The sequence below is a fragment of the Heteronotia binoei genome, chromosome 2 (genome assembly GCF_032191835.1).
Source record: "Heteronotia binoei isolate CCM8104 ecotype False Entrance Well chromosome 2, APGP_CSIRO_Hbin_v1, whole genome shotgun sequence".
Taxonomy (NCBI): Eukaryota; Metazoa; Chordata; class Lepidosauria; order Squamata; family Gekkonidae; genus Heteronotia; species Heteronotia binoei.
The window spans coordinates 200,029,354-200,056,208 of NC_083224.1; the positions used below are offsets into that span (position 1 = coordinate 200,029,354).

At 51.2% G+C, this 26,855-nt stretch overlaps 1 protein-coding gene across 1 annotated transcript in view; it reads right to left on the minus strand.

Annotated features, from left to right (window-relative positions):
• LOC132567469 (phospholipid-transporting ATPase ABCA1-like) overlaps positions 1–26,855 on the minus strand; it is a 202,319-nt gene that overhangs the window by 97,809 nt on the left and 77,655 nt on the right. The window contains exons 19-23 of the mRNA XM_060233145.1: positions 26,470–26,609; positions 23,111–23,248; positions 17,953–18,113; positions 15,564–15,618; positions 11,177–11,451 (exon numbers count right to left, since the gene is read on the minus strand). Coding sequence (XP_060089128.1) covers positions 11,177–11,451; positions 15,564–15,618; positions 17,953–18,113; positions 23,111–23,248; positions 26,470–26,609 — 769 coding nt within the window. The remainder of the gene's footprint in view (positions 1–11,176; positions 11,452–15,563; positions 15,619–17,952; positions 18,114–23,110; positions 23,249–26,469; positions 26,610–26,855) is intronic.

Consider the following 26,855-nt stretch of genomic DNA (forward strand, 5'->3'; position numbering starts at 1 on the left):
AGGCTGGAATGGAGGGCTTGCCAGAACCGAGAGGAGAACTGAGGGCCCCGATCGGAGATCAGATGGGCTGGGAGTCCGTGCAGACGAAAGATGTGTTGCAGGTAAAGCTGGGCCGTCTCCTGAGCTGTGGGGAGTTTCGGGCACGGAACGAAGTGGGCCATCTTGGTAAATAGGTCGACGACCACCCAGATACAAGTCTGACCCTTGGAGCGCGGAAGTTCCGTGATGAAGTCCATCGAGATGGCATCCCAGGGTCCTGAAGATGTGGGCAAGGGCTGTAGCAACCCTGAGGGTTTGGCTGGGATGTCTTTGGCCCGTCGGCAGACGTCACAGGAGCTGACATAGCGGGCAACATCAGCGCGAACTCGTGGCCACCAGAATTCCCTTGCCAGCAAGTGGGTGGTCTTATGCTGTCCAAAGTGCCCGGCGGGTAACGAGTCGTGGGTCAGGCGTAGCACTTCTGCCCGCAAGGGCCCGGGCGGCACATAGAGGCGTTCGCGGTGTAGCAAGAGGCCGCCTCGAGTCGTGAACTCCCCTGTTGGGTCATCTTGGAGAGCCTGGAGGTGTTGCTGGACCCAGGGATCATTGGCCTGGCTAGCCCGAATGTCCTCCACGAGTGCTGGTGAAGTGGAGGTGGCTGCAAATACTGAGGGCGGCAGGATTGGAGCAGCGGGCGCGGTCTCAGTTGAGGCAGGGGCGTATTCCGGTTTCCGGGAGAGTGCGTCTGCTTTCCGGTTCTGGGTATGGGGGATGTAGGAGATCCGGAAGTCGAAGCGAGAGAAGAATAGGGACCACCGGATCTGGCGCTGGTTGAGACGGCGGGTGGTCTGGAGGTGTTCCAAGTTCCGGTGATCGGTGAGCACTTGAACAGGGTGGCGAGCCCCTTCGAGGTAATGTCGCCAAACCTCAAACGCCGCCTTGATCGCGAGCAACTCCCTCTCCCAGATGGTATAGTTCCTCTCTGCAGCAGTGAGCTGGCGCGAGTAATAGGCGCAGGGCTGGAGTGGCTGGGACGGCTCCTCGCGCTGGGACAGCACTGCTCCCAGGGCCACGTTGGAGGCATCAGCTTCCACCGTAAAGGGAAGCTGGGGGTCGGGGTATCTCAGGAGTGGCCCGGTGGCAAAGCGAGTCTTCAGGGTGGAGAAGGCGTTATCGGCCTCTGGGGACCAGCGGAAGGGTTCTTTGGGGCGGAGTAGTTGAGTCAGGGGTGTGGTCAGGGATGCGTAGGCCGGGATGAATTGCCGATAGTAGTTGTCAAAACCGAGGAACCGCTGCAGGTCTTTGCGATTCTGAGGAGCCTGCCAGGTCAGAACTGCTTCTACTTTTTTCGGGTCCATGAGGATCCCCTGCGGTGACACAATGTGCCCAAGGAACTCGACGGAGCGCAGGTCGAAGTCGCACTTCTCCAGCTTGGCGTAGAGGCCATGGGCTCGTAGGCGCTGCAGGACCTGGCGGACGTGCTCGGCGTGCTGGGCAGGATTGCGGGAGTAAATTAGGATGTCATCCAGGTATATGATCGCGAAGCGGTCGAGCAGGTCCCGGAATATGTCATTCATGAACCTCTGGAAGACAGCGGGGGCATTGGTCAGTCCGAAGGGCATTACCAGGTGCTCGTACTGCCCGTATCGGGTCCCAAACGCGGTCTTCCATTCATCTCCGGGCCGTATGCGCACCAAATTGTACGCTCCACGGAGGTCCAGTTTGGTGTAGATTTGGGCCCCCTTTAGGCGATCCAAGAGTTCAGGGATCAGTGGTAGAGGGTACCGGTCGCGGATGGTGATCTTGTTCAGGGCCCGGTAGTCATTGCACAGCCGGAGCTCCCCACTTTTCTTCTTCACGAAGAGCACTGGAGCAGATAGGGGAGAGGTTGAGGGTCGGATGAATCCGCGTTTCAGGTTCTTGTCCAGGTAGTCTCGCAAAGCTGCCAACTCAGGCTCCGACATTGGGTACAGACGCCCCACCGGGAGTGGTGCCCCAGGTACCAAATCAATGGCACAGTCATAGGGCCGGTGAGGGGGAAGCTGATCAGCTCCTGTCTCCTCGAAGACATCAGCAAAGTCCACATACTTCTGAGGGAGCTGAGGACCACCACTCGGGATGCCGGCTGCTAGAGTGGTGGGAGGAGTCAGATGGGGGCATGGGTCTCGGAAGTGTAGTTCCTGCTGGGCCCAGTCCACGATGGGGTTGTGCAGCTTCAGCCAGGAAAGGCCTAGAATCAGCGGGAAGCGAGGCATGCGGGCGACATCAAACCGCAGCTGTTCTTGGTGCTGCTGGACGTGGAAGGTGATGGGACAGGTCTCCTGGGTGACGGGGCCAGAACGGAGGAGGCGCCCGTCAATAGCCTCCACCAGCGACGGAATCCCTTTTGTCTGCACAGGGATCTGGTGCTGCTTTACGAAGGCGGTATCTATGAAACAGTGGGCCGCTCCCGAGTCCAGCATGGCATACACAAACAGCCAGCGTTCATCAGGCAGACGGAGTTTGACTGGTAGCAGGAATGGCCCTGGGGTATCAGCCCGCTGTTCGGAGGACCCAGCTAGTCGCCCCAGGCTGGGGGGTCCACTTACGCCTGGGGCTGCCCTTTTGGCGGCGGTGGCAGCGAAGGTCCGGGTATCCGATGCTTAGCAGGGCAGCCAGAGGCATAGTGGCCTGCCGTGCCGCAGTAGAGGCACAGATTCTGCGTGCGGCGTCTGGTCTTTTCCTCCGGGGTCAGGCGGGGTCGAGCAGCTCCAAGCTGCATAGGCTCATCCTTGGTGCTGGTACTAGCTGGGGACGGGTGAGGAGCCAGGTAGCACGGCGCAGGGAGCTGGCGCCCTCTGGTCTTGGCTTGGCGGCGACTTTCCAGGCGGCCATCGATGCGGAGGCAGAGGATGATAAGTTCTTGGAGCGTGGGTGGCTGCTCCACTCTGGCCAGTTCATCCAGGACTTCCTCTGCCAACCCCTCAGTAAACTGGTCCATCTGGGCAGCCTCATTCCATGCCAAGTCTTGGGCCAGGAGCTTGAATTCGGTGGCATACTGAGCCACCGAGGATTTGCCTTGTTTCAGGGCCCTGATTTGCCGGTTGGCTGTGGCTGCTTGGACTGGGTTTGAGAAGGCAGCAGACAGGTGGGCTTCAAACCCCTGGTAATCAGTCAGTAGGGGAGAGGACGCAACCAGCAAGGGTGTGGCCCATTTGGCCGCCTGCCCCTTTAACAGACTGATGATGAAACACACCTTGGTTTTGTCGTTGGGGAAGTCCCGAGCTCTTAGTTCGAAGTACAGCCGGCACTGCGCTAGGAAAGCAGGAAATTCTTCCACGGCACCCCCAAATCTGTCAGGTGGGGGAACTGGGCACTTGGCTGGAGCACTGGCCACAGGTTGTTGCTGCAGGTGTACTACTGCCTGTGTCAGCTGCTGTACCTGGGCTTGGAGCGCAGCCAGTAGTCCTGTGGTTCCACTTGCTTCAGCATCCATCCTGTGGAATGGGTGTTTGTTGTGGGTGGAAGCAATCTGTCACGAGCTGGGGCTGAGTCAGGCAAAGTCCAGGGGCGGTCCAGGGTCTGCAACTGGTGAGCAAGGTGGGTCCAAGGCGCCAAAACAGAATCGTAATCCAGGTATCACAGGTCAGAGGTTCCGAAGCCGAAGTCAGGGGGTCCAGAGGTCCAAGCCAAAGTCAGGAATCCAAAAGCCAAAGTCAAGAGCCGGAGTGGATGCTAGGATGTCAGGTATGTGACTAGTTGCTTCCACAAAGCCTCCTCCCAAAGCCCACAGCTATATAGCCCTCTGCTGCCTGTTGCTCATTTGGGCTAATTGCTGTCTCAGAGCAGCAGCCAGGATCCTGCCGAAACTTAAGCATCCTCACACTTAGAAGGGCCAGAATCCTTTCAACACTCAGGGCTCAGGGAGCGTCTTGCTTGTGAGCGTGCCGCCCTCCTCCGATCCCTGAGGTCCCGACGAAGGCGGTCACGCACACGAGCCACCCGAGAGGGCGAGGCAGGGGGGCTTGGATCTTCTTCAGCAGGAGGCAGGGGCACTGGTGCAGGTGGCAGGGGCACAGTTCCTTCTGCAGGCTCGGCTTCTTCTGCAGGGTCCCCAGCACCCATGTCACTGGGAGAGTAGGTCCTGGGCTTGAGGGAGTCGGAGAAATGTGCCATTCGATAGCAGAAGGAGAGTGGTGAACCAGGGTTGGCGGGGCCACCAGGGGGTCACTAGGATGCAGTTGGTGTTGTCTGTCATAATTTTCTACAATACTCTCATGATGAGTGGTATTGGCGGGAATAGGTAGTGCAGTGGTCCATTCCATGTTTGTAGGAAGGCATCCCCTGCCAACAGTGGAGACGAAGGGCCGCGCATGTAGAAGTGGGGGCATTGTGCATTGTCTGGGGATGCAAATGCATCTATCTCTGGGGTACCAAACCTCTGGAAAAGAGGGTGAAGATAACGACTGTTGATGGTCCACTCGTGGTCGTTGATAGAGTGTCGACTCAGAGCGTCCGCCTGAATGTTCTGTACTCTGGGTAGATGCACTGCAGATAGGAAAATGCCATGGGTAATGCTCCAGTGCCAGAGGGCTAGGGCTCGTTTGCACAATCTGATGGAGACTGTGCCTCCCTGTCGATTTATGTAGAAGACAGTGGCTATATTGTCTGAGGTGACCTGGACATGCCTGTTGTGAAGAGACAGAAGGAAAGATCTCAACGCCCTGTGAACTGCTAGTAATTCTAGGCAATTGATGTGGAGAGACCTTTCGTAATCTGTCCACTGGCCTTGTACTGTGAGTTTTCCCAAGTGGGCTCCCCATCCCCACTTGGAAGCATCGGTGGTGACAATCACAGAGGGAGGAGTCTGAGTAAATTACATTCCCTTCAGGAGGTGATGGTCTATCGTCCACCATTTCAAAGAAGGGATGATGTGAACTGGGACGGTCAGTATGGTCAGTTGGTGTTGTTGTTGAGGACGAAATGTCCGTACAAACCACAGCTGTAGAGGGCGCATGAGGAGTTTGGCAAACCGAAGGACGGAGGAATAGGATGTCTGGTTTGTTTTGATTTGGACGAAGAATGAACTATCATCGAGTTAGGAGCAGGATGATTGAAGAGGAACTTCGATTCAGGGGCATGGACTTTGTAGAGTGATTCGACCCTCTTAGACGTTGGTGGTACAGAGGCTGGTTTGTCCCAGGCTTCTTTTAATGTTTCCAGGTGGACTGGAAGCATAGGAAAGGATGAGCCAACAGGGAGATCTGCATGCACCAGGTCGTAGACCACGTCTGAGACACTAGGCACATCGGTTGTAAGCTTCACATTGAGGGAGTTCGCCATATTAGATAGTAAGTCTAGGTAAGACTTAGGTCCCTCAGATGGAGAGAAGTCAGATGGTTTAGCAATGTCTGATGCTGGAGAGTGAAGCCCTGATGCTGAGGAGTGGGATGATATAGATTGTTCTGCCTCCGAGTCCTCAAGGGTATCAACGTATGGAGTCTTAATGGTTTGTTCTGGCCGTGGGTGTTGTATGCGCGGTTCAGCGGGTTCGACAGCAGTAGAAGCAGCTGGTGACAGTGGTTTCGGTTGTGTGTCATAAAGATTAGCATGTTCACGGTACTGGGGACGGTCATCATGGTAAGAATGCTCTCGACGTGGAGAGGCGTCTCTATAGCGTGAACGAATGTCTTCACGAGAACGATCTCGGTAGTAGGCCATTTCTCGGTGTCGAGAGTCTTCACGGGACCGAGAGTGCTCACGGGCGCGACGTCTGTAGAAGCCGGGAGAGGATGATCTGCGGTATCTTCGGTACCTACGAGGAGACGGTGACCTTGACCTCGAAGGAGTGTAGTAGTAGTAGCAGTCTCTGTGACCGCTTCTGGATCTTTTCTCTCGAAGGCGCAGAGGGGGCTCTCTTGGAGTCGATGGTGCTCTGGTCAGTGAAGGAGCCGTTATTGTCTGCCGAAGGGTCGAGACTTCTCGAAAGGAGTGTGTGTCTAAGATATTGAGGCGCTGGCTCTTCGTCGAACCTGGAGACTCAGTACTTAGAATCTGATCAGGAAGGGACTCGTGCACCGAAGGCGATCTAGAACTGATGCGGACGATTTCAAGTGGTGTAATGGCAGGAGTCAAGGTCGATTTCGAAGCCAGAGTAGTTTGAATCGAGGTTGTAACGGCCGTAGTCGGGTGAGGAGTAGGAGGTCGAGTCGTCGAGTTCAGGTCCGGAAGCTTATGGCTAGTCTTAGACTTTTTAGGAGACTTCCGATGCGAGGGGTCTCTCGAGGTCGACTCGGTACAGTGCCGCTTCTTGGATTCGTCAGACTTCTTTAGGTGTTTCCCGGACTTAGGCTTACTGGGAACCTGCGCCACGGAAGCCGCCGGTTAAGACATTCCCTTTTGAGTCAGGGAGGATGGAGAGGTCTGCGAACCCAATGCGTGCGACATTACTGGGCACAGGGATGACTCTAGCAAATGGCTTTTGAGTCTTGCACCATGGTTTTTCTTTGCCTGTTTGCTGAACTGGCTGCAATGCACGCAGGAATCTGTGCAGTGTGCCTCGCCGAGGCAAAAAAGGCAGAGTGAATGTCCGTCAGTAGACGGGATTTTCGCGGCACAGCGAATGCACCTCTTGAAGGTTATTTTTTCCTTCCCTTCCATCCGCCCAGAGAGAGGGGGGGGGAGAGGACGAAAAGACGAGAGATAGAGAAAGACTTTTTTTTTTATAACGATACCAGTTGGAGATTGAAGAGGAGCGAAGGACGGAAGAGACGAGGAAGGAGGTGAGAAATCCGAGGGACTGCAGTGAAAGCGGGGAGATCAGCGAGGTAGGTGTTTTCCGGACGGCGGTAAAGAAGAAACTGAGCGGGTTGGGCACCTCCCCCTCGTCTAGGCATGCGTAGACAATGCCTCCTCCCCGGGACGAGGGGAAAGGCGCGCCAAAATTAACGCTTAAGGATTGCTTTGAATTCTCTGAGGTGGGCCCGATCCTAGCGGATAAACCCATATGTGGGACTGCACAGAGACCACGAAGAAGATCATAAGTGATCTTTCACTAGACTCTGGTAACCCCCACCCCAGCCGACGGGGACACACGGTCAGCCATGACCGGCCTTTGAAAGCCTTTGTTAGGGCTTGTACAATCCAGCTATTGATGCTTTTGTTACACAGGGCTTTATTTGTAGCAGGAACTCCTTTGCATATTAGGCCACACACCCCTGATGTAGCCAATCCTCCTGGAGCTTACAGTATGCCCTGTACGAAGAGCCCTGTAAGCTATTGGAGATTGGCTACCTCAGGGGTGTGTGGCCTAATATGCAAAGGAGTTCCTGCTACAAAAAAAAGTTTTGCTTTTGTACCAGCCAGGGGCAGTCATTCAGAACATCAGAAGAGCCCTGCTGGATCAGACCAGGGGTCCATCCAGGCCTGTAACTACAGTGGGGCCCACAAGGTCTTGACCCCTCCACTGAAACACTGAGGCCAGGACCCCGGCCCCACCAGTTCCCACCCCCAACTTGCTCCTGCCAGCTGGCTGGACCAAGACGGCACTTCCTTGCTCCCTTCATCGCACAGTGGCCAGGCGAGCACATTGGGGTAGCCTTCCCTTCCATCAGCGACCTACCTGGCTATAGAGGAGGCCAGGAAATGTGTGTGGTGGTGCTCAGGGGCACACGCAGCCACACGGAGGGCCCTAGCAGCACCTCTCACATGGCCAGCACCTCCCAAACTTGCCCCAGTCACCCCATGCTGGCTCCTCTGATGCCCTGCACTGCCAAGCAGGACAGGGTGGGGTACCACCACCGCCGCCTGGCCTGGCACCACAGCAGGAGGAGCTACCAGAGGAGGAAGAGGCGGGTGCCTGGACCTGCCCAGACCAAGGTGGCACTCCTTTGCTCCCTCCCTCGCTCGATGAGCTGAGCAGCAGGCAAGACCAGCCTGCCACCTGCCCAGTCGCAAAGGGGCACACGTTGCCCCTGCGCAAGCCAAGATTTGTATTTTTTATTTTTGTGACGTGATGTCAATTTGTGATGCTGATTATGGGGTCCACAGTCCCCATCTCTATTCCCAGTGCTCCTCCACCCCCCAAAAATGTCTAGCTACAAGCCTGGTTCATCTAGTCCAGCATCTTGTCTCACAAAATGGCCAATCAATTCCTTTGGATGGCCAACAACAGGGCAGAGGCTGAGGCCTTCATAAGAACATCAGAAGAGCCTGGCTGGATCAGACCATTGGTCTGTCTAGTCCAGTATCCTGTCTCACACAGAGGCCAATCAGTTCCTCTGGATGGCCGACAACAGGGCAGAGAGGCTGAGGCCTTCATAAGAACATCAGAAGAGCCTGGCTGGATCAGACCACTGGTCTGTCTAGTCCAGCATCCTGTCTCACACAGGGGCCAACCAGTTCCTCTGGTTGGCCGACAACACGGCAGAGAGGCTGAGGCCTTCATAAGAACATCAGAAGAGCCTGGCTGGAGCAGACCACTGGTCTGTCTAGTCCAGTATCCTGTCTCACACAGGGGCCAACCAGTTCCACTGGAAGTGCCAACAACAGGGCAGAGAGGCTGAGGCCCTCATAAGAACATCAGAAGAGCCCTGCTGGATGAGACCAGTGGTCCATCTAGTCCAGCATCCCGTCTCACACAGGGGCCAACCAGTTCCACTGGAAGTGCCAACAACAGGGCATAGAGGCTGAGGCCTTCATAAGAACATCAGAAGAGCCCTGCTGGATCAGACCACTGGTCCATGTGGTCCAGCATTCTATCTCACACAGTGGCCAGCCTGTTCCTCTGGAGGTCCAACAGCAGGGCATAGAGGCCGAGGCCTTCCCCTGATGTGCGCCTCTGAATGTGGAGGTTCCCTTCAGCAGCCATACCTAATAGCCATTGATACTTAAGAACATAAGAGAAGCCATGTTGGATCAGGCCAACGGCCTATCCAGTCCAACTCTCTGTGTCACATAGTGGCAAAAAAAACCCCCCAGGTGCCATCAGGAGTTCCTTCATTGACACTAGAAGCCCCCCCCCCCCCACTGTGCCTCCCCCAGCACAAAGAATACAGAGCATCACTGCCGCACTTATCCTCCATTAATGTATCTAATCCCCTTTTAAAGCTGTTTATTCCTGTAGCCATCATTACATCCTCTGGCAGTGAATTCCACAGCAGAAAAGCATTAGGGCAAGGGGTGGGGGTGGAACGGGTCCTCAACCATTTCGCCTGCAACTCTCCCATATCGCTGCTTTCCCAAGCATGACCGGGGTGAGGGGGAGCTGGGAGAGTTGTAGTTTTGGCAGAAAACTGGGAGTCATCGACTGCATCATCCATTCATTCCCTGAACACCTTGTTCCACTTTCAAAATATTTATTTAGAATATTGATATCCCACTTTTTCTATTTAGAATAAATACGGCAAGGATTTGAGGGCCTGGATGGACAACAGTTTCTCTCACACGGGCAACAAACCTGAACTTATGAACTGCTGCTGCTGCAGCAACGTCTTTTCTTTCTAACTTATTTCAAACAGTTCCCTGCCACCTTTCCACTCAAACAGGGTCCCTGAGGGGGCAAACATTATAACATCTGAACATTTAGAAAAAATTAAAATACCGTATTTTTCGCACCATAAGATGCACTTCCCCCCCAAAAAAAAAGTGGGGGGGAAAGTGTGTGCGTCTTATGGAGCGAAGGTACGTACCTTCCTCCGGGGCGGGGGGGGGGGTGATCCGCTGCCTCCGCCTCTGATCCCGGTGCTTCCCCCGCGCCTGCCTGCCTGGCTCCAGCTCTGACGCTTACAGCAAGCTCCAGGATCACTCCCTCCGACCTCCGATCCCAGCGCTTGCTTTAAGCATCAGAGCTGAAGCCAGGCAGGCAGGCACGGAGAAAGCACACCGCCCCCTCCACAGCCGGCGCTCGCGAAGCACTGGGTTTGTGGAGGGGGCGGGTGCTTCCTCAGTGCCTGTCTGCCTGGCTTCAGCTGATGCTTAAAGCAAGCGCTGGGATCGGAGGGCAGAGGGAGCGATCCTGGCGCTTGCTGTAAGCATCAGCTGAAGCCAGGCAGACAGGCACAGAGGAAGCATCCACCCCCTCCGCAAACCCAGCACTTCGCAAGCGCCGGCTGTGGAGGGGGCGGCGTGCTTCCCCCGCGCCTGCGTGCCTGGCTGGGAGACAAGCGGCGAGATCGCTCCCTGTGAAGTGCTGGGTTTGCGGTGGGGGCGGAGGGAGTGATCTCGCCACTTGTCTCCCAGCCAAGCACCTGCGTCTAATGGTCCGGAGCATCTAATGGACCGAAAAATACGGTAATAGTGACTGGAGTTCCTTCTGTGTTGTTGATGTGTTTTTAACTGAATTATTTTATTATTTTAACTGTATTTTTTAATCGATCAAATGTAATTTTTTAAATGTTTGCCAACTTGTGGACCCTGGATGAGAAAATGACACTAAACACCGGTCAGTCAGTTTATTTACAGTCACAGACTAAGTAAACACTAAACGTTTTAAGAAATAACAACAAAAGAACTACCATAATAATGCACAGGCCTCAGATTCAGTGAGAGCTCACAGGAGCGCAGCTCCAGAACCTTTCTGAGAGTTCCTCCTCCTCCTCCTGAGAGTTCCACCTCCTTGTTCATTGAATAGTAGGTGCAGCTGCATTACAATCCCTGGATGAGCTCCACCACCTATTTTCCCTACAAAATGACCCCTGATAATGCATATAAACAATAATTTAAGAAAATAATATAATAATCCACCAAAACAATAGCTCAATAAAAGCAATTCAGTAAAGACATGTAAACAGACATAATACCAAAGTTCAGGGAGGAGGCCAGTGAAAGTTATAGGAGGTATGCAAAAAAGAACAAAAAAGTTCTCACTGTCTGGCAAAAGACAACAACAGAAGAAGACTGCAGATTTATACCTCGCCCTTCTCTCTCTATCAGAGACTCAGAGTGGCTTACAATCTCCTATATCTTCTCCCCCTACAACAGACATTCTGTGAGGTGGGTGGGGCTGAGAGCTCTCCCAGAAGCTGCGCTTTCAAGGACAACTCTTACGAGAGCCATGGCTGACCCAAGGCCATTCCAGCAGCTGCAAGTGAAGGAGTGGGGAATCAAACCCGGTTCTCCCAGATAAGAGTCTGTGCACTTAACCACTACACCAAACTGGCTCTCTGGAGAGAGAGATCTCTCTCCACCAAACTAGAGAGAGAGATCTCTCAAAGGGTACCTCCTCCAAGCTGGTGTCTGAGATGCCATAGCCGGATATGCCGAGTTCACCCAGGCAGCTGTCCAGTTCCTTAAACAGGTTCCCAAATGCACCCTCTTTGGCACCGCTGTATGGCAAGACGTAGACGACCTCCTGGCCGACATCCTCCACCAGCCGTGAGCCCGGGACCATTTCCTGGATCAGAGTTGTGAGCCGTGGCACATCTGATTCCAAGCCAGAAAGGAGAGCAGAAGATGAGTGAAAGGAGTGGGACAGAGGGCAATCACATGCACACTCTGAGTGGGGAGTCGTTGAGAAGACCAGACTGAGCATCCCATTTCCAAAAGCAGCCAGCCAGACTCCTCTGGGAAGCTGACAAACCTTCTCCCTGTCTGTCTCCAACATTTGATATTCAAAGGTAGACTGCCTCAGGACATGGAGGCACGTTCACTGAGCCCTCCTTCCATTCAGCCATCCACTGTGGCTAATTGCAATTAAAATAGCTAGGTGTATGTGGCATTCAGATAGTCAGAGGGCCACCGTGTTGCTCTGCCATAGAACAGCAATAGATTTTAATGCAGTAGCAGAGTCCAACAAGATTTTTTGGTGGGTAGGAGCCTTCAAGACCCTTGACTCTTGAAAGCTTGTCTCCCAAAAATTGTTAGTCTCTGCATCACATTAAGTTTCTCTTGCCTTTCTTGATTTATTTATTTAAAGTATATATACAACACTGCTGCGCTCCAGAAAGGAGAGCCCAGGTGGCTTCCGGATTGGTTCTTCTCTCCTCCCTTTCAGCTTCAAAACTGTGGGGGAAATCAGGCTGAGAGAATGTGAGACCGGCCCAAGGTCGTCCAGAGAGTTCCTATAGCAGACGGGGGATTTGAACCTGAGTCTCCCCAATTCTAGCCTGCCATCCTGAGCTAGCAGCCTTGGTCACACTTTGCAAGAGACTGTGTGGGGAGCAGTGACTGTGGAAGAGCAGCAGAATTCCTGCTCTTTATGTGGAACATTTCTACCCCAGGCATTTCCAGGTTACATTAAGGATTTCAGGAATGACCTTTCTCTGCAGGTGTCACTCCTGGGCAAAGTAAACTGTTCTGAGAGAGAAAGTCTGAGGGTCTGGCTTAACATCAGGTGAGCCTGGCAGGATCAGACCAAAGGTCCACCTTCATCTTTACAGCATAGGGCTGCCAGCCTTCAGTGATGTCTGGAACTCTCCCAGAATTACAACTGATCTCCAGACTATAGAGATCAGTTCCCCTGGAGGGTAGACGCTATAGTATCGAATCAACCTTGAGGAATCTTCCCTCTTCAAACCCTGCCCTCCTAAGTCTCCCCCCACCCCCATTTCTAAGAATTTCCCAACCCCAAGCTGGCAATCATATTGTCAAGCATGCTATTTCTATATGTATTCAGCAGACAGGCCAGATACAAAGCAGAACATCACCCTTGCCTTCCCCCCCCCCCTTTCCTCTTCTAACCAAAGGGTGCATAATAAATCCATCTGGACCCAGGATGTTTAGAGTAACCTTGTATTAACAGTGTAGAGTGCCTCTCCCCCAGATTCACACAGCCAGGTCTTATCAGTTCTCAGAGAATGTGTGAGAAAGGGAGATGTTTTTATTAGCTGACATTCCTTAGCCATAAAAGAGATACTAGCGAGTAGCCTTTGAACCCGCAACTCAATTTGCATCTTTATGTTATTCTTTTGAAGTTATCTGTAACCCACCCTTTTGAAGTTCTCCTATAAGTTACTATTCAATGCTGTGTACGTCATTACTTCCAAGGAGTTTGTCCTTGTCCTATGAAGTTTTTACAATAAAGCAACTTTTGATTAAAGAACAAAAGCTTGATTATTGAGAAATATTGATGCTTGACACATATATAAGCAACCACAGACGGAGCAGTCTGGGATTCAGAGGATTGGAGCCTCTGCATGTGGAAGTTCCTCTCAGCCACCATGGGTAGTAGCCATTGATCCCCTCCATGAATCTGTTCCTTGAATCTACTCCATTCTCCTCCATGTTTTCCCACTTACCTTACCCCGGAGCGACGTCCCTCTTCACCGCGCTGCGTCTGCGCGGATTTTGCACGAACTGCTGCGCAGCACCAGGAAGAGCTGCGTAGTCCCGGGGCTTTTGCGTCGCAAATGTAAACTGCTTTTTTGGCGGTTTACATTTGCGACGCAAAAGCCCCGGGACTACGCGGCTCTTCCTGGTGCTGCGCAGCAGTTTGTGCGAAATCCGCGCAGACGCAGCGCGGTGAAGAGGGACGTCGCTCCGGGGTAAGGTAAGTGGGAAAACGGCCTACCTCATCCCCTCTTGGAGTTGTTTATTCCTGTGGCCCAACACTATGTCCCCTGGCAGCGAATCCCACATTTTAATCACTTTGGGTGGGTTCACACTGTGAATTATTCCATATTGCATCAAAACAATGAACATACGAAGCTGCCTTATACTGAATCAGACCTTTGGTCCATCAAAGTCAGTATTGTCTTCTCAGACTGGCAGCGGCTCTCCAGGGTCTCAAGCAGAGGTTTTTCACACCTATTTGCCTGGACCCTTTTTTGGAGATGCCGGGGATTGAACCTGGGACCTTCTGCTTCCCAGGCAGATGCTCTACCACTGAGCCACCGTCCAATGCAAAAAACCCGCTTGAGTTTGGTCCATTTCCTTGCTATCAGACAGCTGTCTTTGAAACAGCAGGATCCCGGCAGCTGTGCATGTTTGCCCATTCACACTGCTAGTGCGCCTCAGCCATGGACTGCTGTGGAAAGGGCTGTTGTTTTTTTGTTTGTTTTAAGTTCTTCAGTGTGTGCACTCAAACAGGGAAGCATACAAGTGCTTCTCGGAGAGGGGTTAAGGCAGGGGTCCTCAAACTACGGCCCGCGGGCCAGATGCGGCCCGCTGAGGACGTTTATGCGGCCCGCCGGGTTATGGCAAAATCAGACCGGAAGTGACGTTCAACCTGAACTCGCGTTAGCAACGCACACTTCCAGCACTGGGCTGAGGCGGCGGAGACAGAGTGTGAGGTGATACCGAAGTGAGGTGAGTTCCCAGGCCGGGATGTGTGGTGTGGGGAAGGTTGAGAGATGCAGAAGACGGAGAACTGACGGCCCGCGGCCTTGTACAGTAACGGCAGTCCGGCCCTCCAACAGTCTGAGGGACGGTGAACTGGCCCCCTATTTAAAAAGTTTGAGGACCCCTGGGTTAAGGGAAAGCAAAACCCGGCAGCGCTGGAAACAGCTTGGCATGATCACGCCGCTCTTCCGCTTATGAGTTGCCCCCAGGCATTCAGACAGACAGCGAATAAGCGACCTAAATGCGATTCAGGAGGAAACTACTGGGAAGAAACAGGTGGCTTTTTAATCTGGATAGGAGGCGTCTCGAGATTGGATGAGAACGGGTGCAGCTCAGAGGGCCGATGTGCTCGTGTGACCCTGCCCATTTAATCCGAATGGGAGGCGGGGCTAGGTCAGGCCAAATCTCTTGTGTGAAACCAACCTCTCTGTGTAAAGCAGCGTTTCCTTTTGTCCGTCCTGAATCTGCAGCCCATCAGCTCCATTGCATGCGCTCGAGTTCTAGCATTTGAGGAGAGGGAGAAAAAGGTCTCTTCCTCAACTCTCCCCACCCCGTATATAAATTTATGAACTTCTACCACGTCCCCCCTTGGTGGTCTCTTTTCTAAACAGGAAACTCCCAGACTCTTCAGCCTTTTGTCATAAGGAAGGTGCTCCTAGGGTGTCAAACTCATTTGTTATGAGGGCCGGATCTGACATAAATGAGACCTTGCTGGGACGGACCATGTCGAGTTGGGCCCAGCCATGTCGGGCTGGGCCATGTGTGTACCTATTTAAGATTAGGTAGCAGAGATAGAAATTTTTATAAAGAACACAGATAAAAACAAATCTATTTTTTTTAAACTTAAAACATGTTTAAAATGTTAGCACTCATTGGTTTTAAAGATGGTTTCTTTGTATTTCTCCCATGGGATCCAGGGAACTGGGCAAAGGAAGCTCTGGCTCTTCCCTTCCTTCCCCAGGGGACTGGGGAGGGGGGGAGATTCAGTAGCTCTGCTGTGCAATTGAGAGAGCCTGGCAAAGCAAGCTCTGACTCCCCCCCCCTTCCTCCCCAACGCAGGAGCCTCAGCCAATGGAGAAAACAGGCTTTGCTCTGTAGCTCTTGTGTAATTCAGCAAACCTGGCAAAGCAAACTGTTATGCAGAAGGTAGCGAAATATAGGGAGAAGGAAGGAGATGACAGCCAGTTGCTTGGGGGTCTGATAGGAGACCACTGGGGGCCTGATTCGGCCGATGTATCACATGTTTGACACCCCCGTCCTAATCATCCTGAATTTCAAGCCTTCCTTCTCCTTCCAGGCCTATTCCAGCCTTTGCAAGATCTGCTCACCACAGGCGCTGGATTTGCTGTTCTCTTTGCTCCCCTGACCTGTATCACGGCTCCTCTCCGAACTGTCACCATCCTACAGAGAAAAGGGCACAGCCTGAACAAACATTCCCAGGAGGCTTCAACCAGAGTGCTCTCTTTCTGTTTTCCCATTTTCATTTCATTTTAAAACATTTTTATTCTGCCCTTCCCAAAGAGCTCGGAGCAGCCTTTGAAAACACAGCTTTAAAAACTGAAGCTGCACACTCCAGACATTTGCACAACCCTCCTTTCCTGAAAAGTCAGTTCACCCTGTGCATTCCATTCATTCTATAAGATGAGCCTCTTTTGAACACGTCAGTATGTATTCCCTACGTAGGGAGTTTATTTTGCAGCTTTATGTAGATCATATTGTATCTACTATTTGAACTTTCGCCTGCCTGAATCTGATCCTAGGATAATGGTATAGATGTGTTATTATAGGTTTTTGTCTGGGGGGGGGAAGGGGAATTTAAATATTTGTCTGAACTTGTTATATATCTTTGTGCGTGTATGTTTTAGTTTAATAAAATAAAAGTTTAAAAAAATGTAAGTCAAAGATCGCAACAGCATCCAAAAACCTCCCAATGATAGCTCAACTCAGACTGAGCAAAATACTTAATGGTCCAGCACTAAGACTTAACAAAAAAACCCTCTCTGGAATAACCAGACCTCAAAAAAGCCAGAAAAGAGGGAGCACACCACCCAGCCTCGAGCAGATTATCCCAAAATAAAAGGGCAGCTATTAAAAAAAAAAAAAAAGCTGGGCGTCGTGCAGAGATGGCACTGTTGAAAAAGACTGTTAGACAGTCCAAGTACCCAAGGTTTATGCCAGGAAATATGGTGCTTCGTAGAGGCAACGAACTAATCTCAAGCCCCTTCTGATCTTTGCACCAAACTGGGTCACTCAATATAAGGCTTTCCCTCCCCCTTCCAAGCCACCTTCCTCCCCCCAATCTAGTTTGGCTTATATATCTTCCCCTTTCAGCAGCTAAACTTCCCTGCTCCCCCTACCCCGGAAGTCCCCAAGCTTTCTGAGCCTCCAGACACCTTTGGAATTCTGACACAGGGGGTGGGCAGGGCCGACTCTTGCACTAGGCAAACTAGGCATTTGCTTAGGGCAACAAATTAGGTGCCCCCACATTTTTGTTTTTAAAAATTCCTTCCCCTTCCCCGAATCGCTGCTGTCTCCCCCCTGTTGCCGCCGCTTCTTCCTGACTCCTTCCTCTCCCTCCCCGCCCTGAATTGCTATTGTCTTCCCCGTTGCCACCACTTCTTCCTGCCTCCTTCCCCTACCTCCCCGCCCTGAATCACCGCTGTCTTCCCCCTGTTGCTGCCGCTTCTTCCTGCCTCCTTCCCCTCCCTCCCCACACCGAATTGCTGCTGACTTCCCCTTGTTGCCGCCGCTTCTTCCTGCCTCCTTCCCCTCCCTCCCCGCCCTGAATTGCTGCTGTCTTCCACCCATTGCCACTGCTTCTCGTCGCCTCCTTCCCCTCCCTCCCCGCCCTGAATCACCGCTGTCTTTCCCGTTGCCACCACTTCTTCCTGCCTTCCTGCCTCCTTCCCCTCCCTCCCCACACCGAATTGCTGCTGTCTTCCCCGTTGCCGCACTCCTTCCTGCCTCCTTCCCCTCCCTCCCCACCCTGAATCACCACTGTCTTCCCCCTGTTGCCACCACTTCTTCCTGCCTCCTTCTCCTCCCTCCCCGCCCTGAATTGCTGCTGTCTTCCACCCATTGCCACTGCTTCTTGTCGCCTCCTTCCCCTCCCTCCCTGCCCTGAATCACTGCTGTCTTCCCCCCATTGCTACCGCAACGGGAGACTGGGGGGGGGGGCGGTAGGCAGCAGTGCTTTCTGGGACGCTGGGGCCCTGGTGGTGGGTGCAGCCATAAAATGGCAGCTGCAATTTGCCTTCAATCACATAGCAGAGGTCCTTGTGCTATGGTGACAGCTGATGCCCAAATGAGGTCTTTTTAAAAATCTGCACAGCCAATTAGATATCCAATGACCAATCAGAAGCCTTGCTGAGCAAAAGCTCCACCTGACCTTGCCCGCTTTCCCAAAACACTTAGCAGACCCCAGGAAAGGTGCTGGTGGGTGCCCCTGGGCACCAGGCTGGGGACCCCTGCCCCACCTTGATAGACAGCTCCTTGCTAAAGCATAGAAGCAGAGAGAACCAGGAGACCAAGAAAGGCAGTCGGGGAGGTCTACGATCCCCTCCACCTTTCTCTGCCTATCTCTGGTGAAGCCTCAACATTCTCACACAATGCAGAGGCTGCTCAGATCCTAAGCTTTGTGCGTTACAGCCCAGTTACCTTTTTACGGGTGGACATGAGGCCACTGGCGGCACTCACCTTCTTGCGAGCCTTGCGGGCCTCTTGCTTCACCAGGGTCAGGTAGTAGCCCGTGCCCAGCTTCGTCTTGAGGAAGAGGGAGGAGCCGCAACAGCAGAGCCGGCCCTGGGAGATGATGGCGATGCGGTCGCTGACCAAGTCCGCCTCGTCCATGTAGTGGGTGGACAGGATGATGGTGCGGCCTGAAAGTGCGGGAGGAGAGAGGAGCGTTCGTGAGCAGCTCTGGCCGCCCCGAGTCTCACAGGTCCGTCACTTTTGGTGCAAGGCAAGCCCAGGAAGATTTTGATCAAGATGGGGAGCTACGTTACTGTCTGTAGCGGGAGAAAAGGGCAAGAGTCTGGGAGCACCTTCAAGACTAGCAACTTGTGCGGCAGGGAATGAGCTCTCAAGAGCTCTTCTTCAGTTCACTTCTTCAAATCGATCCAGATGGGTGGCCATGAACATATAGGAACATATGAAGCTGCCTTATACTGAATCAGACCCTTGGTCCATCAAAGTCAGTATTGTCTTCTCAGACTAGCAGCGGCTCTCTAGGGTCTCAAGCTGAGGATTTTCACACCTATTTGCCTGGACCCTTTTTGGAGATGCCAGGGATTGAACCTGGGACCTTCTGCTTCCCAAGCAGATGCTCTACCACTGAGCCACCGTCCCTCCATCTCCTACTGCCTGGACCCTTTGAGTTGGAGTTGCCGGGGATTGAACCTGGGACTTCCTGCTTACCAAGCAGATGCTCAACCACTGAGCCACCATCCCTCCATCTCCTACTGCCTGGACCCTTTTTAGTGGGAGATGCCAGGGATTGAACCTGGGACCTTCTGCTTCCCAAGCAGATGCTCTACCACTGAGCCACCGTCCCTCCATCTCCTACTGCCTGGACCCTTTGAGTTGGAGTTGCCGGGGATTGAACCTGGGACCTTCTGCTTACCAAGCAGATGCTCTACCACTGAGCCACCGTCCCTCCATCTCCTACTGCCTGGACCCTTTGAGTTGGAGTTGCCGGGGATTGAACCTGGGACCTTCTGCTTCCCAAGCAGATGCTCTACCACTGAGCCACCGTCCCTCCATCTCCTACTGCCTGGACCCTTTGAGTTGGAGTTGCCGGGGATTGAACCTGGGACTTCCTGCTTACCAAGCAGATGCTCAACCACTGAGCCACCATCCCTCCATCTCCTACTGCCTGGACCCTTTTTAGTGGGAGATGCCAGGGATTGAACCTGGGACCTTCTGCTTACCAAGCAGATGCTCTACCACTGAGCCACCGTCCCTCCCCTAAATTAACTTTAATAAATCCTTTATGGTCCATCCCATTATATTTTGATAGGATTCTATTCAATATGCCTGCTAAAATTTTGTAATCTTTATTCAGGAATAAAATAGGCCTACATGATTCACCCTTTTCACTTTCTTTATGCACTGATTTGGATTATGAGCACTAAAAAAAAAGCCATTTTCCATGGTATAGTTTTAGATTTGTCATAAATCCATGCCAAGGTATCATTTGACAGGTCTCCATCCCTAAGCCCTCAAGTTTCTTGATTTCAGAAAAGACACCTTGATTGGTTACGCAAAGACTTGATTTTTCCTGCTCTCCTTGGGAAATCAGTGTTGGTAGAAATGGTTGAAAATTGTCCACTTACATAGGTCTCATTTGGCCCCATACAGTTTTGATACCTATGCTTCCTATCAATTTGGAATAAAGCTTATTTCTAACTCTTTCTTTACTATTATTGTCCTGAAGGAATAATGGGGCCAACATCCATGGAAATGGATTTCATAGAACAACATATTTCATATACTAGGGCCACCAGATGTCCTCTTTTTGGTGTGTGTCCTTTTGGGCTAAAAAAAAAAATGATGGAAAATGTTGTCTTTGGGGGTCAGAAGTTTAGGAACATTCTCAGTTAACAGCAATTATCACAGCTTAAATAGTAAGGGTATTTAAAAGCAGTTTTGTTGTAGTATCATTTGTTTGAAGTAGTCAGTCCGGAAATATGTCCTGTTTTGCTTTTCAAAATGTGGTACCCTACATGTACCATGTTCTGGAACCAATGTTAGTCTGTCCGTAGCAAGAGTCCCAGTATTACTGGGACCACAGAGGAGCGGTTAAACCACAACAAAGATAAGACTCTCCGTGTTAAAACACAATACGATTGTGTAATGAGTATACAGTATCAGAGCTGCTTTGGATCTCAAATCCTTCTTCTGGGGACCAATCTTGTATATTATGTGCAATTTTCTAGGTCCAGTAGTGCAAAGATTATACAATCAACATCCATGTCTGTTGGAGTCTTGCAATCCAGAATTCCAAGCTATCTCTAAGGTCAGAAACTTGGGGGTGCTACTGGAACCTTCATTGACAATAGAGGCCCCGATAGCAGTCACTGCCAAATCCGCCTTTTTCCACTTTAGGCGGGCAAGGCAGTTGGTCCTTTTTCTTGACCGTGGCGACCTGGCAACTGTGATCCACGCTACAGTCACCTTGAGATTGGACTACTGCAATGCCCTCTACATGGGGCTGCCCTTGTCGCAAATCCGGAGACTGCAGCTGGTGCAGAATGCAGCGGCTAGGCTGTTATTGGGGCTCCCCATGCGGGAGCGCATACAGCCTGGGCTGCGGGAACTGCACTGGCTGCTGATAGTGTACCGGATTCGCTACAAGGTGCTGGTTATTACCTTTAAAGCCCTATATGACTGAGGATTTGTCCACCTTAGGGACTGTCTCTTCCCACATGTTCCCCAGAGGGTACTCAGATCAGGGACACAGAACCTGTTATCGATCCCTGGGCCAAGGGAGGCAAGACTGAAGACCACTCGGGACAGAGCCTTCTCTACAGTGGCCCCCTATTGGTGGAAACAACTGCCAGAAGAAACAAGAGCCTTGCGGCAAGACAGCTTTATTTCAACTTGCTTTTAATGGACAGCCACATAGGAGGGAACTCAAGAAGACTAAAATTACTGGAATGTATTATTATTATTATTAGCACCAAACTGTTTTTAAAATGTTTAAATTGTTTTATTGTAAGATTTTAATTAGTTAATGTTTAATTTGTAAATGCTTTTACTGTTGTGAACCGCCCTGAGCCTGCTTCGGCGGGGAGGGCGGGATATAAATCCAATAAAATAAAATAAATAAAATAAATAATCTTCACGCATAATAGCGGGGATGCCATAGTTAACTCATTCCTTGTCAGCAGAACAGGCGATTGTATAATCTTTGGCACTACTAGACCTAGCAAATTGCACATAATATACAAGAAATTGCTGAGCAGACAGGTTAAAACAGATAAAAGGAAGTACTTCTTCACCCAAAGGGTGATTAACATGTGGAATTCACTGTCACAGGAGGTGGTGGCGGCCACAAGTATAGCCACCTTCAAGAGGGGTTTAGATAAAAATATGGAGCACAGGTCCATCAGTGGCTATTAGCCACAGTGTGTATGTATATATAAAATTTTTTGCCACTGTGTGACACAGAGTGTTGGACTGGATGGGCCATTGGCCTGATCCAACATGGCTTCTCTTATGTTCTTATGTGACCCAGAATGTTGGACTGGATGGGCCGTTGGCCTGATCCAACAGGGCGTCTCTTATGTTCTTATGTGACACAGAGTGTTGGACTGGATGGGCCGTTGGCCTGATCCAACAGGGCGTCTCTTATGTTCTTATGTGACCCAGAATGTTGGACTGGATGGGCCATTGGACTGATCCAACAGGGCATCTCTTATGTTCTTATGTGACCCAGAATGTTGGACTGGATGGGCCACTGGCCTGATCCAACAGGGCGTCTCTTATGTTCTTATGTGACCCAGAATGTTGGACTGGATGGGCTGTTGGCCTGATCCAACATGGCTTCTCTTATGTTCTTAAGATTGGTCCCCAGAAGAAGGATTTCAGATCTGAAACGGCTTGCTAAGCGGACCGATTCTCCGTTGGACCCTTTCTCATATACAGCACTGGAATATAATAGAGTGGCTTTGTGCCATATAAAGACCATAGTAGCATTGTGGAACTAATGAGGTTTTAACTTTTTGTACGACTGACATGTTTTGTATCGTAGGCTCTCCTTTTACATTTTGATAGCGTACACTTCTCACACAGTCATATTGTATTTTAACCCGGAGAGTCTTGTCTTTGTTGTAGCAAGAGTCCAGCAGCACCTTAAAGACTAACAACAGTTGTGGCGGGGGAGGAGCTTTTGTGAAGTGAGCTTCAAAAGTGAGCAATGACACACAAAAGCTCCTAAACTGTCTCAAATCCTGTCAGCCTTTTAGGTGCTCCTGAACTCCAGGAAGATGTAAAAAGAGCCCTGCTGGATCAGCCCTGTGCTCCATCTGGCCCAGAACCCTGTTTCCCACAGTGCCCGACCAGGCGCCCTTGACGTCCCGCAAGGAAGGCACTCCCCCCTCCCCCCCATTACCCCAGCAGCTGGCTTCCAAGGGTGGACGGCCTCTGAACATGGAGGCTGCATCTAGCCATCCACTCAATTAGGCCAAGTAGGCACCGGCCTATGGGCCCCCATGCCTTTAGGGGCCCCAGGCCAGTTTCCCCCACCCCGGTTTTCTCCCTGCTTGCAGCCCTCCCAGCCTGCACGGGCAGCCAGCAACTGAGCCACTCGTTGCCTGACTGGCCTGGTGCAGCTGGCATTGTCGCCAGCTTTGCCTCTTTCTGCCTCTCCCCTGCAGCTTTGTCAAAGGGGCTTTGAAGAAGGGGCCTGCAGGCTGCAGTGGGGGCTGCAGGTGCTCCGACTCTGAGATACGGTAATTTGCAAGGGGCCCCCCAAGGTTTTGACTGCCTAGCACTGCATCCACTGACAGATCCGTCCTTAACATTGTCTAATCAAAGCCATTTGAAATAGCGAGCGTCCTGGGGCAGTGAGTTCCACAAGTTAATGATAAATTGTGTGGGGGAAAACTCCTGTCCAGATCTGAACGGTGCTGGCTGCCCAGGGATCCAAGGGGACAGGGAGGAAAAGCTTCTCTTTATCTACTTGCTTCACACCCCAACACACACCCACACACACAATCTGGCCCGGGGCTTTTTTTTTTAGCAGGAATGCATAGGAAATGCACTTCTGGACGGCTTGGCATCAAGGGGTGTGGCCTGATATGCAAACGAGTTCCTGCTGGGCTTTTCCTACAAAAAAAGCCCTGATATGGTCCCAACGCCAGCATGCTCTGACCTGCGCGATACTTCATCAGCAGTTCCCAGATCCCTCGGCGAGAGTAGGGGTCAATGCCAGCTGTGGGCTCGTCCAATATCACCACCTTGGGGCCACCCACAAAGGCAATGGCTACGGAGAGCTTCCGTTGCATTCCACCTTTCCAGAGAAAAGAGCACATGTTACAAAAGCTACGTTATGGAACCCCAGGGCTTAACAGAGATAGCAGGTTTTTATTTCACTACACATGCTAAGCCACTTGGCTTTTGTATCTGTTTAACTCTTTTATTATCTGCATGCTAATTTGCTGCTATTCACAGGTTTACCGCCTACTTTAATGCAATCTTAGCTATAGTTATCACTCAATTACCTACACATTCCCCAGAGGGTATTTAGATCTGAAATGCAAAATTAGTGTTCCCTGGACCGAGGGAGGCAAGATTGAAATCCACCGGAGAGAGGGCCTTCTCGATTGCTGCCCCCTATTGGTGGAGCCAGTTGCTGGAGGAAGTTACGGCCTTTCGCCCAGTTCCGCAAGGCTTGTGAGACATCACTATTCCAGCTAGCCTTTAATTGATTCTGAAGTACTCATATAGTAGTAAGGAATGATATCTAATCAATATTGAACACCATCGGAAATGATATGACATTGAACAATATAAGCACCTGTTTTAATGTTTAATTTAATTATAATGTAATTACTGTGTTGAAAAGTTATTGTGATTGTATTGGTTGTGAGCCACCCTGAGCCTGCTTCAGCGGGGAGGGCGGGATATAAATCTAACAAACCATTAAAAACCATTATGCATCTTGACTCTAATTAGTCCTTAATGGCAACTAACCCCCTCACCCCACAACCTTTCTCTACCTATATGAAGAAGATATTACATTTATATCCTGCCCTCCACTCCGAATCGGCGGCTCACAATCTCCTTTATTTCCCTCCCTCACAAGAGACACCCTGTGAGGCAGGTGGGGCTGAGAGAGCTCTCCCAGCAGTTGCCCATTCAAAGACAGCTCTGCAAGAGGTATGGCTGACCCAAGGCCATTCCAGCTGGTGCAAGTGGAGGAGTGGGGAATCAAACCCGGTTCTCCCAGATAAGAGTCCGCACACTTAACCACTACACCAGACTGGCTCTGTAATGTAATGATTGGCTAAGTCTGTTTCAACATATCTGAAGAAGTGTGCCTGCACATGAAAGCTTATACCCGGAATTAAACTTTGTTGGTCTTAAAAGTGCCACTGGACTCAAACTTTGTTCTGTTGCTTCAGACCCTCTTGAATCTATCTTACGCCAGGATGGTCCAGGCTAGGCCAATCTCATCATCTCAGCATCTAAGCAGGATCAGCCCTGGCTACTACCTGGATAGGAGACCACCAAGGAAGTCCAGGGTTGCTATGTAGAGGCAGGCAAAGGCAAACCACCTCTGTGAATCTCTTGCCTTGGAAGTTAATCAGGGAAATCAATCGTAAGTCAGCTGCAACCTGGCAGCATTTTCCACCACCACTTTATGTGGCATCACAATGGGATCCTTTACTTGGAGGTGCTGGGGATGGAACCTGGAATCTGCTGTACGCAGTCAGAATCTAATCGATACCCAGATGCAAGGCCTTCAGGAATGGGCGGGAGAAGATGGTTTTCATACATGTGGCTTGGCTTAATCGCTAGACCTCTGCAATGTGCTTCCTGATAAAGGATAAAAGGAAGTACTTCTTCACCCAAAGGGTGATTAACGTGTGGAATTCACTGCCACAGGAGGTGGTGGCGGCCACAAGCATAGCCACCTTCAAGAGGGGTTTAGATAAAAATATGGAGCACAGGTCCATCAGTGGCCATTAGCCACAGTGTGTGTGTATATATAAAATTTTTTGCCACTGTGTGACACAGAGTGTTGGACTGGATGGGCCGTTGGCCTGATCCAACATGGCTTCTCTTATGTTCTTATGATTATACAGCTTCCTACAGAAAACAATTTAGGAACTTCTGTAATTTATATATCATGGTTAGCTCATATGCTGCAAAACACTTGTGGAAATGCAGAAGTGGAAACGCAACTTCTGGGGAGGATTTTTGAGCTTTCATTCTAAAACAAGACATATGAACATACGAAGCTGTCTTCTACTATATCAGATCATAAGTCCATCAAAGTCAGAATTGTCTACTCGGACAGGCAGCGGCTTTCTAGGGTCTCAGGAAGAGGTCTTTCACATCCCCTCCTACCTGTTTCTCTTAACTGGAGATGCCAGGGATTGAACCTGGGACCTTTTGTATACAAAGCATACCCTCTTTTGCTGAGCAACAGCCTCTTGCTTCCACTGAGCCATGATGCAAAGATGTACCCAAGAATCGATTACTATGAAAACAGGGCTCTTGCTGCCAGGGAAACTATATTAGGGAGGAAACCTGAAACCCACACAATTTATATAATCGGTCATGAAGTATTGGGGGTCTTGTCACTTAGGAAGGCAGCAGGGTACAGCCAAATCTCATCAGATTTCAGAAGTCAAGCAGGGTACTACTTGTAAGAGAGACCATCAAGGAAAGCTCTGCAGAGGAAGAAAATGGTGAACCACCTCTGCTTCTCACTTGCCTTGAAAGCCCTTCGCTGGCGTTGCCATATTAGGCTTGCCAATCCCCAGGTCCCAGCGGGGGTTCTTCCGCTTTCCCAGGCTCCTTCCTGCCCCCAGTCAGCTGGCCGGTGGGGGGAAGCCCCGCTCCCAGAGGACCATGTGCGTTTCCACCTCTGGAGGCTTCAGTCTCCGATGGAAAGGCTTCCTCTTGGAATGGTGTGTCTGTGTTATTTTGGAGAAGTTGGAAGCAACTCGTGAGTAGAGAGGCCAATCCCTCGCTTCAGAGTCGCCAGAAAGGGTGGGGGGGAGGGAAATGTCTGCTGAGCACTTCATTATTCCCTATGTGGAGATCGATTCTCATAGGGTATAATGGGGAATTGAGCTGGAGGTTTCGGGGGCTCTGGGGGGGGGCTGTTTTTTGAGGTAGATGCACCAAATTTTAAGTATAGTATCTAGTGCTTCTCCCCAAAGTACCCCCCCCCCCAAGTTTCAAAACGATTGGACCAGGGAGTCCAATTCTATGAGCCCCAAAAGAAGGTGCCCCTATCCTTCATTATTTCCTATGAAAGGAAGACATTTAAAAAGGTGTGCTGTCCCTTTAAATGTGATGGCCAGAACTCTCTTGGAGTTCAATTATGCTTGTCACACCCTTGTCCCTGGCTCCACCCCTAATGTCTCCTGGCTCCACCCCCAAAGTCCCCAGATATTTCTTGAATTGGACTTGGCAACCCTATGCCATATGTTGGTTGCAACTGGAAGGCACTTACGTCTGCTCCACCACCCTGGCAACCCTTGTCCCCAGACTCACCTGATAAGTTCTTGGTCTGTTCCTCTCTCTTGTGGGGCAGCCCCACATCCCTTATTATGTGGTCCATCTCGTCCTGGACTTGGTATTCAGAGAGGCCCTTCAGACGTCCATAAAACCAAATGTGCTCTTCCACAGTCAGACTGGGAGAAAAGAAGCAGACGCAGTCAGATGCTCTGGGAAAGGAAGCCAACTTCTCTCCTTGCCCATTTATAAACTTTATATGCCACCTCTCCAGCCTTCTAACCTAACATCCCACCTCAGGAAGCAGCCAGCCAAAATCCTCTGGGAACCTGACAAACCTGTTCCCTGTCTGTCTCCAGCATTCGATACTCAAAGGCAGACTGCCTCTGGAGATGGAGGCACATTCACTGAGCCTATGTTCCATG